Source organism: Arachis ipaensis, chromosome B08, assembly GCF_000816755.2.
Source record: "Arachis ipaensis cultivar K30076 chromosome B08, Araip1.1, whole genome shotgun sequence".
NCBI lineage: Eukaryota > Viridiplantae > Streptophyta > Magnoliopsida > Fabales > Fabaceae > Arachis > Arachis ipaensis.
This window is the reverse complement of record NC_029792.2, coordinates 117,801,559-117,815,625: the sequence shown is the minus strand read 5'-3', so window position 1 is coordinate 117,815,625 and position 14,067 is coordinate 117,801,559. Positions and strand designations below refer to the sequence as shown.

Here is a 14,067-nt window from a genome sequence, read left to right as displayed (position 1 = left end):
TTATTATTCTCACAAAAAAAAGGATCCATCAATGTTTAGCTTGATACAATGTTCTGGCGGGAGTATCCAATGAATCAATTGATTATTGTCCTTCCTAATCCTTTTCATAGAGTACCGAAACTTCATGGTGCCCAAGATTTCCTCACTTCGCACTCTAATTGCTCTAGCCGCGACCGTTGGCCTCACTCGATTCCCTTAAAAAATAAGGGAGTTACAATAGAACCAAAGGGATGAAACGGATACTCCAAATTTACAAGCCCAGTCACTTCTCGCTGATAGGTTCTGAGCCAACCAATCCTTGATACTCAGGTTGAAAAAGTCGGCCACAACCTCATGTGGCTTCAAGAGGCTCCACATGCACTTGGCATAGGAGCAATCTCTGAGGACGTGTAAGGTGCTTTCTTCCTCACGGTTACACCTGGAGCAGTTGGCTTCCGTTGCTAGATGCCTTCTCCTTCTTTCCACATTTGTTAGAGTTGCGTCATTAGAAACCAGTCACATGAAGGAACGAATTCTCTCCGGACCGCCCCACTTCCAGATTAATTTGAAGATTTTGTCCGGGTCATTGTGCTCATCGTGGAGAGAGTTATAAGCCGATTTAAGGCTAAAAGTTCCATCAGAAGTTGGAGCCCAAGCAACAGAATCATGACCTTTCCAAGGGGAAGGAGGAGACAAAGCTCGAATTTTTCCCACGATAGGGTCAGGGAGCCATTCCTTTAGTTTATTCTCGTCCCAATGACCTGAAATTGAAAAGAAATCAGTTAGAAACACATTTAACTCAGATTCCGTTAATATCTTATCAGAATATTGGGTTAATATTCCAAGGTTTGGCACCCAATTATGCTGCCAAAACTTTATGCTAGAGCCATCTCCAATACGCCAAATATGGTTCTTTTCAACCCCTTTCCAAGCCAAGCATATCCCTTTCCAAAGATTCGAGGACTTGTTCTTCCTTTCGACCCTTGGGAGCAGGTCACTACCACAATTATATTTGGCCCTGATCACCCTTGCCCAAAGCGCGTCCTTCTTCTCCACAAGACCCCAGCCATTCTTCATCATGAAAGCTTGATTCACATCACGAGTATGACGAATACCCAGCCCTCCCGAGGCTTTCGGTTTGCTAATGAGATGGATTTTTCTAGAGTGCTCTGCCTCTCCCCAAAGAAAATCCCTGCATTTACAATCAACCAAGTTACTAGTAGAAACTGGTATAAGAGCAGTTTGCATAGTATAACTAGGAATGGAAGATAGAACAGATCTCACCAGGGTAGCTCTTCCTGCTAGAGACAAGGATGAGGCTTTCCAACTATTTTATCTCAAGTTCATCTTGTTAATAATGTCACTATATGTATTTTTTGAAACCTTAGAGTGTATGAGAGGAACACCAAGATACTTTCCCAAATCATCGGTTCTGGAAAACTGCAGGGTGTTGCTTATCTGACTCCTAACATGATTGCCCACATTCCTAGAGAAGAATACGCGCGTCTTATCATTGTTGACCCGTTGACCGGAGCTATTGCAAAAGGCTTCAAGAACCCTATTAATAACATCTGCTTGATCCATAGTTGCTTCTGCAAAGAGAATCAAATCATCAGCGAAGCAGAGATGAGAGAGATTGATGGGCTTCCAAAAGCCGTGTTCCACTGCAGCACTAATGAGTTGCGAGAGCCTTTCCACGCAAAGGACAAAGATGTACGGCGAGATGGGATCACCCTGCCGAATACCTCTTGAAGGAGAGAACTCATCCAAGGCTTCCCCATTCCAGAGGACCCTCATCCTGGCAAAAGAAATACAACTGTAAACCACAGAAATGAACTGAGAAGGCAACCCAATATCACCAAGAGTATCTTCAATGAAATCCCATTTAAGTCTGTCATAAGCCTTCTCCAAATCAATTTTAATCGCCATCCAACCTTTCTGACCTTTTTTATTCCTCATAGAATGAATAACTTCTTGAGTAATGATAATATTATCAGAATTTTGCCTCCCCGGGACAAAACTGCATTGGGTAGGTCTCACTAATTTTTCCATTACCCTTCGAAGCCTTCGGGCCAGAATCTTGGTAATTACCTTGTACGAGACATTACATAAACTGATGGGTCGCATTTGCTTAAGATTGGTGACAGGCTCCACCTTGGGAATGAGAGTAATAAGGGTTTCATTCAGCTCTCCAATGTCCTGGGGGTGAGCAAAAGCATTTTCAATCATCCTGCATAAATCCGATCCTACCAGGTCCCATTTGTTTTGATAAAAACCTGCCTGAATACCATCTCTTCCAGGTGCTTTGAAACTACCCATACTAAAAAGGGATTCCTTAATCTCCTTATGGGAAACATTGCAACCAATCATCAGTCTATTTTCATTGCTAAGTACCGGAAAAGCACCATTTAGAACAAAGGGAATATTAGGGAGGTCATCACAATAAAGCTTGCTGTAGAAATCTGTAGCCATCGCTTCAAGATTAGGATTATCATGTATCCAATTACCTGCTTCATCTTGCAAGGCAACAATCTTGTTTCTCCTCCTTCTGGCCATAGTAGTGCCATGAAAGTATTTTGTGTTTCTGTCTCCAAACTCAATCCATTTACATCTAGATTTTTGAAATCATAACATCTCTTCTTGAGAAAGGAGCTCTTCATACTCTTTCCAAAGAATACCCTGGAGATTTTCCAAATGAGGATTATGGCTCACACTCATAGTATTCATGATACCTTGTAATCTCCTTAGAATTCTATTTTTCCTTCTAAAAATGTTCCCAAAAACGGTAAAATTCCAAGTTCAAAGGGAATCTTGAAAGTTACCAATTCCTTGGGACCAGTTGCTATCTATTCTCCAATTATTTGTGACCATATTATTAAAATCAGAATGAGATATCCATGAGGCTAAGAATCTGAATGGTCTCCGTCCTCTGTTGGGAACAGGTTCAGTAGAGAGTTGCAGGTATAGCGGAGCATGATCCGATTTTAACATTGGCAAGTGCTTCATCCTCGCATCAGGAAATCGAATTTGCCAATCCATGTTGCTCGGACCATGATCAAGTCTTTCAACCAAGTTTCCTCTCTTCCAAGTTTTTGCACACGTCTATTCCATGGTTTAACACGTTATCCCTTTCCATATTGTGTTAAAGTCAAATTCAGGTATTTTTGATGGAGTAAGCACAATATTCTCCTGAAGTAGTAAAGAACGTATTTTATTTTATAAAGAGTAAAGTATATTTTTTGTCTCTAAAATTTGATAAAAGTTTTAAAAATACTCCTAACTTTTATTTTGTTTCAATTTTATCCCAAAAGTTTTCGATTTGTATCAAATATACCCCTGACAGTTAATTTTTTAAATAATTTAAAACCGATTCAACAATTTTATAAGAACAACTTTTTAACACAAGCAAATTAAGCATAATTTTCATATATTATTGTTAGATTTGTCTTAATTTTTTTGAAAATTTAGCTGTCAAGGGTATATTTGATGCAAATCGAAAACTTTTCGAACAAAATTGAAACAAAATAAAACTTATGGGTATTTTTAAAACTTTTGCCAAACTTCAAGGACAAAAAATATACTTTACTCTTTCAAAAAAAAATTGGGAGAAAATATTTATTATATTAGTGCTACTAATGAAGTACTCACATGAATTAACCTAGATTTGCATCTTACTCTTACATAAAGATTACTCTTCTCACTAATCTATATCATAAACAATACATTTAATAGGAAAAATGAAGAAGGAACAATATTCAACATGGAGAATAGTAGAATAATACACAAGGTTTTAATCTGAGAATCATGACCCTATGTTGCTATAGCTAGTTAATCAATAATCAATAATCAATAATCAATAATCAATTCACTCAATACATCCCATTCCCAAGCAGAAAATTGAGCTATTGATACAGCTGCTACTGGGAATCTCAAATTAACACAATAAAGGATTCAGAATTTAGAAATTTAGAATTTCTTTTTTCTTGTTTATTCAGCTACTACTAGGAAGCTCACAATAACAATACCTAATCAAACCTTTAGCATGAATGACATTTATTTACAAGATAGGCGCATATTCAATGTGATTTCATTGCTTGGAACCTTGGCATCATACCCTTGTAACATCTGCGGCTCGGGATGGCGAAATTTGTGCCCCGGATTCGAGTTTCTTTATTAGCAACTTCCCCCAAAGACCTTTATTTCCAGCTATTTCTCGTCTCTAGTAGACTGTTGTAAGAAAACATGTTGTAAATTAAGGTCCATCTTGTTGAACAAGAGATTTGCAACTGCTCTATCAACAATGTTTGTCTCTGATTCCATTGGTTCCTTTTCCTCAGACCTAAACATAATGTTGTAACCACTTGAAATTTGCTTGGACAGAGATAAAACATTGTTCAATATGGAGACTACCATTATCCAGAATAGTTTTTATTGTTTATCACCACTACTCTACTCTGATCATGGTTTTAAATTGCAGCTACGGTTGCGGGGGCACTGTGGACAAAAAATTGTGGCAGAACATGATAGTGCTGCAATTGCTGCTGCAATGCCAATGCAGTGAACACCACAACAGCAATTTTTCAGCCACAATTGCGCCTATGCACAACAATTTAAAACCATGGTTCTAAATTTACAATTAAACCAAATTGTCATCATATCAGGGTTTTTTTTTTTTATCAACTATTAAATAGAATAATAATTCGAAGGTAAAAAAAGAATGAAAAAGATAAAGCTCAATCATAGTTCATGCTGAACACTTAAGTACCTTACCAAGTGTCTTTTTAACGAGTTTCACTTATGTCTTTTATTCAATTAAAAAGAAAAATGTAAAAGTAAATCTCTCTATGTTTTGGATATACCTTAAATGGTTGGCAGATGATAACATCATGAATTTAAGGCGTACAAGAACATAACAGAAAGGCAGAACAAATCAAATACCTCTCGGTTAAACCGTGAACTGCCTGTGGTATTGCCTTTACCATATAGAGATCTTGATTCTGATTCTCTCCTGCAGCCTGTTGTTTTGTATTTCGGGCAAGACGGTTCAAAGCATCTCGGAAACAAATCCGTGTCTTCTCATTGAACTGGTCATAGCAAAAGGAAAACAAAACAAATCAGCAACATGCATTATTCATTATTTCATCCGATCAGACGCCATTGATTTCGGTTTGATCATCTTACCTGCACAATAACTGTCTCAAGATTCTGAAGTATAGATTCCTCAAGAGAGAACTGCTCATCCATGGTCTCATCTCTACTGCACCACTCGAAAGCATCCAACTCCTCGAACATAGGTTCCTTGAAGAGAAAGAGATACAATTAGTTGCTTAAAGCCTTAAAGTGAAATTATGTAAATATGATAAACCATACATATATTCTCTTTTCTCTACTGTCTATACCAAGAAGGATGGAACATTCATTTAAGTACATCGCAAGTGGCAAGGGATAGGTCAGACAGTGCAAGAATATTTGTATTCTCAGCAAAAATCAAAGATCGAAAAGATGTCTTGAAAAGAGAATAATCTTAACTCTCTGTCTCAAATCATAGCTTCTCCAAGCATGAAAATATGAATGTGATATTCAACATTGGAAAACACAATGCCTTTAAATTTTCAAGTACATAGGTGCAGTCATAGAATCTTGGTTGAACATATATGAATATATAAAATACAAAAAGTACTAGAGTGGCATGTATTTAACCCAAACTACTGCAAAACAATTAATAAACAAGTGTGGTACCCAAATTACCAAATGAAACATCATTTTGCTAACAAAATTACCATGGAAACATAAAAATTCAAATCCTTAATAGAAACTTTCCTCTCTTTGGGTCAATTTGTCAAATAAGTATAAGCCATTTGGGTATACTAGGAAAATATTTGTTCTTCCATTCGAGTCAATAATTTCTATCTCATCAAGCAAAGTGTTAGAACACTTTTCAACTACAAGTCAAGAGGTGATTATCACCTCTACATCGAGACAATCCTTAGATTCTGAGTCACATGGAACAAACGTTGAAGCCTCAAAATCTTCCTGCAATTGATCTGTTGAAAAGAAGCATATTTTTTCAGGTATTTTGTTCAAGTGTTCATCCACATATAATAGATAACTTTCAAAGTTACTTGATACATTAAATTAATATCTAGTAAAGAATCATCACCAGGTATATTGCAGCAACATTTTTCAGGGCACAAGAAAAAGGACTTCTGTGAGTTTTCAACACAGGGAGGACCTTCAAATAGAGAATCCCTGCAATATGCAAAATAAGAGATGATGCTGTAAGAAAACAAATAATCATTTCGAACTGAATTTCTGTCCTATCATAATCAAGTGAACATTGAACGTCTCTGTCGAGTTACATGTGATAATGCAATGAGAAGTGAAAAATTAAAGCCTTTCCACAACAGAATGATTAAGGAAAATGGGAGCTCTTACCATGCCATAACAGGTTCATGCTTATACAGTTCTGGGAACCATAAGTATGATTGTGTTAGTCCACATTGGCTCCCAGGATAAAGATAAATTTGGCGAAATTTGGAATGCAACAAAAACACCACAGAGCAATTCAATTTGAACTAGTTAAAGCATGTCACAGAATCTAGATGATTAGTCCCAGAGGTTACGCTTATACACAAAAATGTCATCAATCTGTTCAAAACTTGATAGGTCCTGAAGCTCATAATTAGGCTCGTTGTGCGAAAATGCCATTTGTTGAAAACGTTGTGGTCCACATACACTTGAACTATCCTGCTGAGAAGGTCCAAGATCAATCTTTTCAATGAAATATTTATCAATGTAAGTGAGTTCCACCTCTCTTGCATTAGGTGCACTTAATTCCCATCTCGACCAATTCTCTGGTGAACATGCATTGAATAAATCTTCATCTTTGGGAAGAATAAAATCATTAATCCCATGACCATCGTAGCAATCCATAACAAATACTCTGTAGAGTGTTCATAAGTGCAAATATTAGCCAGTTAAAAAATTGTCATTATAAATGGAATCATGAAAATATGGACTTCTAGTCTCCAAAAACTTGTGGCACTGACAATCAAAACCATAAAAGAAAGGTTTTAATTATTCTGTTAGTCCCTATAGTTTCACTGAATTTTCAATTAAATCTCTATACTTTTTTTCTTTTCGATTGAGTCTCTATACCATATCAAATTTTGTAATTAAATCTCTACCGTGATAAAAACACTAGAATTAACGGAATATTCCGTTAAGCAAAACGAATATGCCTAATACTTGACTGAATATTCTATATAGTTTAACAGAATATTCCGTTAATTTCAACGTTTTTGTCACGGTAGGAACTTAGTTACAAAATCTGATATGGTGGAACTTAGTTACAAAATCTGATATGGTGGAACTTAGTTACAAAATCTGATATGGTATAAGGATCTAATTGAAAAGAAAAAAAAGTATAGGAACCTAATTGAAAATTCGATGAAACTATATAAACCGACAGAGTAATTAAACCTAAAAGGAATTAATGCGCAAGCGGCTCCTACTAAAGCGGGATTTTTGGGGCATTTTGTCAAATGTTCATATTTGGAGGATCATAGGTGTATTTCTTTCTTTCGTGTACTAAATTATAAAACACCATAAATCCTATGTTCCTTCTACTTGCTAAATATACAAATTTCATTATCAAAGCTACAAGATTTCATCTCTAGTCATAGGAAAAGGTAACAGACTCCAACTTTTAGAACCCAAAAAGTCATGAATGTAAACTTAATTGGGTATACTTGATAATTTTGGATTAAGCTAGTTATATAACATTCTTATAAAAAATTTATATTTTTATGATAGATCCATCACTCTATTCTTTTTTATGTTGAAAATTATTAAATTAAAAATATGTTTCATGAAAAGCTTACACTCCAAAACGTAGCACGATACTCCATTCATGATAGTAAAACAGAGAATCAAGGTTTAAAAACTAAAAATCTTTGAACCGAATTCAAAAGCAAACAACAAAAGGAAACGAATGGAAATAAAAATGACAGAATAAATCAAGGGGGAGAAAAAAAACAAATTAAGAGAAAATCGATGAAACAAAAAAACCTAAAAACCACATAACTCTCCTATCGTCATAATTTCCAAAGAATCCTCTTTGAACAGAAAACATATTTTAAATATAAGATTGATTTCAAAGGCTTACCCGCAGAAAATGATAGAAAATAAAGAGAACTATAGTTGATGAAAGTTGAAAGCTAATAGAGACAGCTGAAGAAAAGAGTAGTGTCAGCAATGAACTTCAGAGTGTTTTCAGTACGCAAAACAGAGGCGGCTCTGGTTTTGGGGACTAGCTACGGTAACTTGTAAGAATTTTTTAGGCACATATATATCAAAAGTCGAAGGTTGAATTAGGAAATGTTCAATTGTTTTTTTTTATTATTATTAATAGGATATGACAGTATGACACAATATAGGAAATGTTCAATTTTTTTTATTATTATTAATAGGATACGACACAATAACTTAAAATAATGCTATTGAAAACTAATTTTTATTAATATTAGACTAATTTGATTAAACTTGATTAATAAAAAAATTTGGATATATAGTATTTTTTTTTTAAAATTATATTTTATTTGTATATATTTGTATTGTAAGAATATTTGAGGCCAATCAATTTTTATTTATAAAATAAAAATAACAAAATGAGAAGTACATTATATTTAAGAAGCACATGGTAACTGGTAGTGCCGTAGTGCTAAGATGTGCAAAGTATTCATTTTCTATTTCCATCTCTATCCCTATTCCCTAAAAGGGTTAAAAAGCAGGAAACACTTCTAAGAAAACCAAAAGGCGAAAGACAGGGACTTGTTATATAGTTTGTGGCAGAGAATGCTTTGGTTCTGAGACTTGTGGCCTCAAAGCGCTCTACCTAAATCTGTAATCTCAGTGGCACACGTTGCAATATTTCGTCATTGTCTCATTGACTCATTCATTGCTACGTAGGTTGTTTTCATCGCAATCTCTTATATTCAAAATTCAAATTGAAATAGTTTTTTTCCTCTTTTGGGAAATACGCATTCTATTAAGACAAAAGAAATTTAGGGATAAAGTTTAAGGATGAGATATTAAATGTTTAACTAATCATTAATTTTCATGGTATTTAATAATAATCATTAAATGGCATAACTTAGGGATAAAGTTTAAGGATAAGATATTTTTATGGTATTTAATAATTTTTAACGAGTTATAACTCAAATGACATAGTCTCTTCATACTTATTTAAGAGATTGCGAATTTGAGTCTCTTTATCTTTGGTAAAAAAAAAAAAAAAACTAATCATTAGTTTTCATGGTATTTAATAATACAGAAATTCTTCGCATACAAGCGATTAAGGCTTGTAAGCCTTACAAATCCAATTAAAACTAACGCTCAAAACGCGCTTCGAACCGTTCTTCTTCCTCTTTGTCTTCTTCCTCTTCGTCTTCTTCTTCTTCTTTTCTTTCGTTTCTTGCCTTCTCTTTCTCCTTCTTCTTCTTCTTGCTGCACGTTCTTCTTCCTCTTCCTCTTCTTCTTCTTCTTCTTCTTTTCTTTCGTTTCTTGCCTTCTCTTTCTCCTTCTTCTTCTTATTCTTCTTGCTGCACGTTCTTCTTCCTCGTCTTCCTCTTCTTCATTTACGTGATTTTCTCTCTGTTTTCTTTCTTCGTTGTTCTCGATTTCCATTATTTTTTGACATCAAGCTCTGAAATCGTTTTTGAAGAAGAAGAAGCAGCAGAAGATAAGGAGGAGAAAGAGAAAGAGTTCTGAATTATGCATAAGGTGTACTTCAACGAATTTTGGGTGTATTTCTTAAATCCTTTGGGTGTAGTTTTGTAATCCTTTGGATGTATTTCTGTAATCTTTTGGGTGTATTTCTATAATCGTTTGGGTGAATTCCTGTAACCGTTTGGGTGTATTTCTGTAATCCTTTGGGTGTATTTTTGTAATCGTTTGGGTATATTTCTGTAATCGTTTGGGTGTATTTCTGAAGTTCCATTATCTTCAAAACGATTTCAAAGCTTGATTTCAGAAACCATGAAAATCGAAGAAGAACGAAGAGGAAGAGGAAGAGGAAGAGGAAGAAGAAGAAGAAGAGTCGTTCATAATACATGGTGAGTGTAGCGCTTGAAAACAGGAAACGGTTGAATAACGCATTAAAAGGCCCGTATGTGTAGCAACTTGTAAGACTTATAAGTCAAAAAGACTTGTATGTGTAGCAGGCCTCTTAATAATAATAATAATAATGGAATATGATTTTTTTTTCTTTTAATAGTTTCGTCCATTGTAGTTTGATTCTTCTTGTGGCCATAATTTTAATTTGATTTTAAGGGTTTTTATTAATAAATTATACATTTCTAAATCCAAATGAATCTTAATTAAACTAATAAATGAATCGAAATTATGTAAGGAATAAAAAATTTGGTCAATACTTATCAGCAGCATCAAGTGAAACTCAATTAATTCACAAATGGACCAAAATAAACTAAAAAATAAATTGAAATTTTTAATGATGGCATAAAAAAATCAGAACCAATAAAGATGTTAGCAAAATATTAGTGTTGTTAGTGATGACAATAACAAAAAAAAAGGATAAGTACAATTTTGGTCCTTAAAGTTTTGTGCCAGAATCGAAATCGTCCATCTTCTAATTTTGGATTTAAAATCGTCCTTAATGTTGCATTTGTATTTAACTTCGTCCTTAAAATTTTTTTCGGACATAAATGCCCTTTTCATCGTTAGGGTAGTTAGAAGAATAGTTATATAAAAATAAAGGTAATAGCAATATAAATGTATATGTTAACCCCCAAAAATAAGGGCAAGTTGTTTGAATCTGGAACTGCTGCCGACACCACCGTCGCGCACGTCGTGGAGGGAGAACGCCATGGCTGCCGAAAGCTCAATCTCGTCTCGAAGCAAATCTTCCTCGCATGGTAGGTTGCTGCTCTGTTTCCATGGTGAGAGGCCGGTGATGCGAACCTCGGGGACGAAGGAGAACTATGGGCGCAGATTCTGGGGCTATGTTTACTATGGGGTTTGTTTTTCTTTCTTTTCTTCTGAGTTGAGTTATTTGGGTTGAGGACTGGAGAGTGAAGACGGTGATTATGTGTAGGTGCATGAAGGCTGCAACTTCTTTCGTTGGGCAGAGCCAGAGACAGAGGTGGAAAACCCAAAAATTACAAGGATGAAGAAGAAGGTTGCCTCCCTGAAATCAAGGACGAAAGCGGCAGAGTGGAAGTTAATGGTCGTTGCTCTGTTAGGGTTTGTTGGGTGGGCTAGGTTCCTATATCTGCTACTGCAGAATTTTTCTATGTCTAGGCCTAAGTGTGTAATTCCCTTGAACCTGGTATGAAAAAGGTATTTGGGTATGATGCTGCTGTTGTTGTTGGTAAATTCTTTTAAGGTTGGTTTTGTTGAATGTGGTTTGGTGAAAAGTATTTTGATGGTAAGTTATTAGGTGACAATTATGTACCTGTTATGAATGTGTTCTGTTGAATTGGTTCTCAGCATGTATAAATGACAATTATGTATGCATGGTTGGTTGTTGTAATGTGAGTTTGATTTCTGCTTGGTAAATACCTGTTTTCCACTACTGACTAGTTTCCTAACAATATAACAAACTTGAATCAAAGACAACCTCAACTGAATATGGTAAATGTCATAGTAACATACATAATAAAAAGTATTTCAGACACAGAGGTAATCCCAAAAGGGTTGGCTGGTCCAATCCAGCAACCAAGTACAACACACATAGATGCTCATAGGCAAAATATCACCAAAAAAAGGAGCTAACAAGTCACACTGCACTTTTCTAGCAAAGTTCACAGAAACATAACCCAAAATAAGACAACATGCATAAAATACAATCATGACAATAGGATGCTAATTTTTCCATTTTCCTTTTCCTAAAGCATTTTCCATTTCCTTGGAGACAACTTTGCCATTAACTTCAGTTTCTTTGGAGAAATGTGAGGTGCTCCAGAGAGCCTGGCAGAGAAGTGACCAACAGGTTGGTTTGAAGATGTGGAAAGGGTAGGCTGAGATGAAGGAAGAGTTCTAGTGGCTGGCTGTGATGAGGATGAAGGAGGTGCTAAACTTGTTGGGCTGGCAACCTTGTTGGGATGTGGAGCAGGTTGGGTTGAGCACTTGGGCTTAGTAGTCCCCTTGGGCCTGCCTCTAGGCCTTTTTGGCTGTGCTGCATTGTTGGATTGGGCTGCAGATGGTGGCTGTATTGCTGAAACAGCTTTTCTCTTGACAGATTGCTTGGGATTGGGCTGGGAAGAGGCAGTCTTCCTTCCTCCATTGGCAGCTAGATGGTTTGATTTGGTGCTTCCCTTCTGCTGCTTTCCTTTTTTCTTTGACTGCTGGGCCACACAAACATATACAATTTTATAATGGGATAGCAATAACATATGAGAGACCAATTAATAGAAGGAAGACAAATTAAAAATCATACCAACTCCTCAATAGGTTTAGGGCATCTGCTTTTGTTGTGCCCAACAGATCCACACAGAGAGCACCTTTGTTTCTCTCCCCTCCTTGATAGGTGAGTGCGACTGCTCTGTTCTTCATCTCCAACAGCTGCTCTCCTCTTTTTCACTGGCCTGTGACTAGGCCTTCGATAGGGGGGAGGCATAACATCAGGGTGTGCAGTTCTCTCCCAAAGATCTACTCCATTCAAGGGATGTATGATTGAGTCATAGCACCTCGTGTAAGCTTCTTTCTTATAACACCCAGCCACAAAAGGTTCTAAGTCAAGTCCCTTGAACTTTATGCAACTGATAGCATGGACACAGGGTATGCCACTCATCTGCCACATTCTACATGAACATTCATAGGATCCTAAGTCGACCGCAAACTTGTCTAAACCGTTCACCACTTCATACTTTGAGGCTGCAGACTAGTATGGCCGCCAATCCCCAGCTGACTAGATCTCTTCTCCAACCTGAATCTAATCCTAGATAAGATTGTCCCTGAATAATTATGTGCAAGTTTCCTATTTTCTACCCACCTAGTCATTAGTTTAACCCTGATTTCCTCTAACATGGTGACTATAGGCTTCTCTCTAGCATCAACAATGGCAAAATTAAAGCTCTCGGACATGTTATTAACCAATGTATCTACCTTAGAGTTATAGGTGAACCTAGATCTAGACCAATACCTAGGAGAGATAGCAATTAGGTACCTATAGGCTTCCTGATTCACAGCTTTCACCTCGGCCATGTGCCTCTCCCAATCCCTCCAGTGAGTTGCCTTAGCACACTTCCACATCAGTTTCTTCAATTGTAATCCTGGAAACCTTTTTCTGAAGTTGCTGTACAAGTGTCTCACACAGAACCAATTATCCACACCAGGTATAACCTCCTCATATGCTGGCAACAAACCCTGCACGCATGAAATCAAGGAAATTGTAATTAGGGAGAATTGAATGGATGTCACTCATGTTGTAAAATTAGGGAAGTTTGCTTACTTTTTGTTGGTCAGACATGAAGGTAGATCTTCCCATCTTATCCAGCCCAACATCAGATGCAAGATGACTTAGAAACCAACTCCATGAGTCCTTCGTCTCGGCCTCCACAACCGAATATGCAATCGGCAGCATTTGGTCATTGGGATCCCAACCAATTTTAGTGAACAGTTGTCCTCCCTGGGGTGTCTTCAAAAAGTAGCCATCTAGGCCAATGAAATCCCTGCAATGCTGGAAACTCTACTTGCATGCTTCCAAGCACACATAGATCCTCTGAAAGATGCAGTGAGTGGTCTTGGATGATGTTGGTGCTTCATTGTCAAGATCTGGGGACCTCTGCACTTGTATGCGAACTGAGGATCATGGATTTGCCCTCATCAGCTCATGTCCATAATCATAAATTCTTTTATACTGCTCTCGGAAGGTACCCTGAATTTGATCAAGTGCAATATGCTTGGTCTTAGTGGCCAATGATTTAGTGACAGTCAAGTTCCATTTCTTCTGTGCCTTCGAAACCAACTCCCTTATTTTTACCTTCGAATTTGATTCAACCTTCTTCTTAAACGCCTTGCCGAGCCATTTCGAGTGTAAGATCCCACCCTGTGTGCTTGTGTGCATTT

At 36.6% G+C, this 14,067-nt stretch overlaps 1 protein-coding gene across 2 annotated transcripts; it reads right to left on the bottom strand.

Annotated features, from left to right (window-relative positions):
* On the bottom strand, positions 3,688-8,323 carry LOC107613805 (protein LNK3). 2 transcript variants are annotated; one of them, XM_016315961.2, is made up of 7 exons: positions 8,147-8,323; positions 6,611-6,922; positions 6,140-6,228; positions 5,947-6,023; positions 5,161-5,277; positions 4,918-5,063; positions 3,688-4,318 (listed from the first exon to the last, which is right to left on the bottom strand). In XM_016315961.2, exons 2-7 carry the CDS (start codon positions 6,910-6,912, stop codon positions 4,186-4,188), a joined length of 864 nt encoding a protein of 287 aa, XP_016171447.1. In that variant the 5' UTR covers positions 6,913-6,922; positions 8,147-8,323; the 3' UTR covers positions 3,688-4,185. The 2 variants fall into 2 exon arrangements, with proteins under 2 accessions (XP_016171447.1, XP_016171448.1); XM_016315962.2 differs by having other exon boundaries at positions 4,171-4,318; positions 6,415-6,922; positions 8,147-8,312.

What these genes read in the sequence shown, in the direction of transcription:
- LOC107613805 (XM_016315961.2), bottom strand. Translation starts at nt 6,912, where the DNA reads ATGGATTGCTACGATGGTCATGGGATTAATGATTTTATTCTTCCCAAA. An exon ending in ATGTTGCTGCAATATACCTG is followed by an intron (nt 6,024 to 6,139) that starts GTGATGATTCTT and finishes TCTTTTCAACAG; the next exon opens with ATCAATTGCAGGAAGATTTT. An exon ending in TTGAGACAGTTATTGTGCAG is followed by an intron (nt 5,064 to 5,160) that starts GTAAGATGATCA and finishes TGCTATGACCAG; the next exon opens with TTCAATGAGAAGACACGGAT.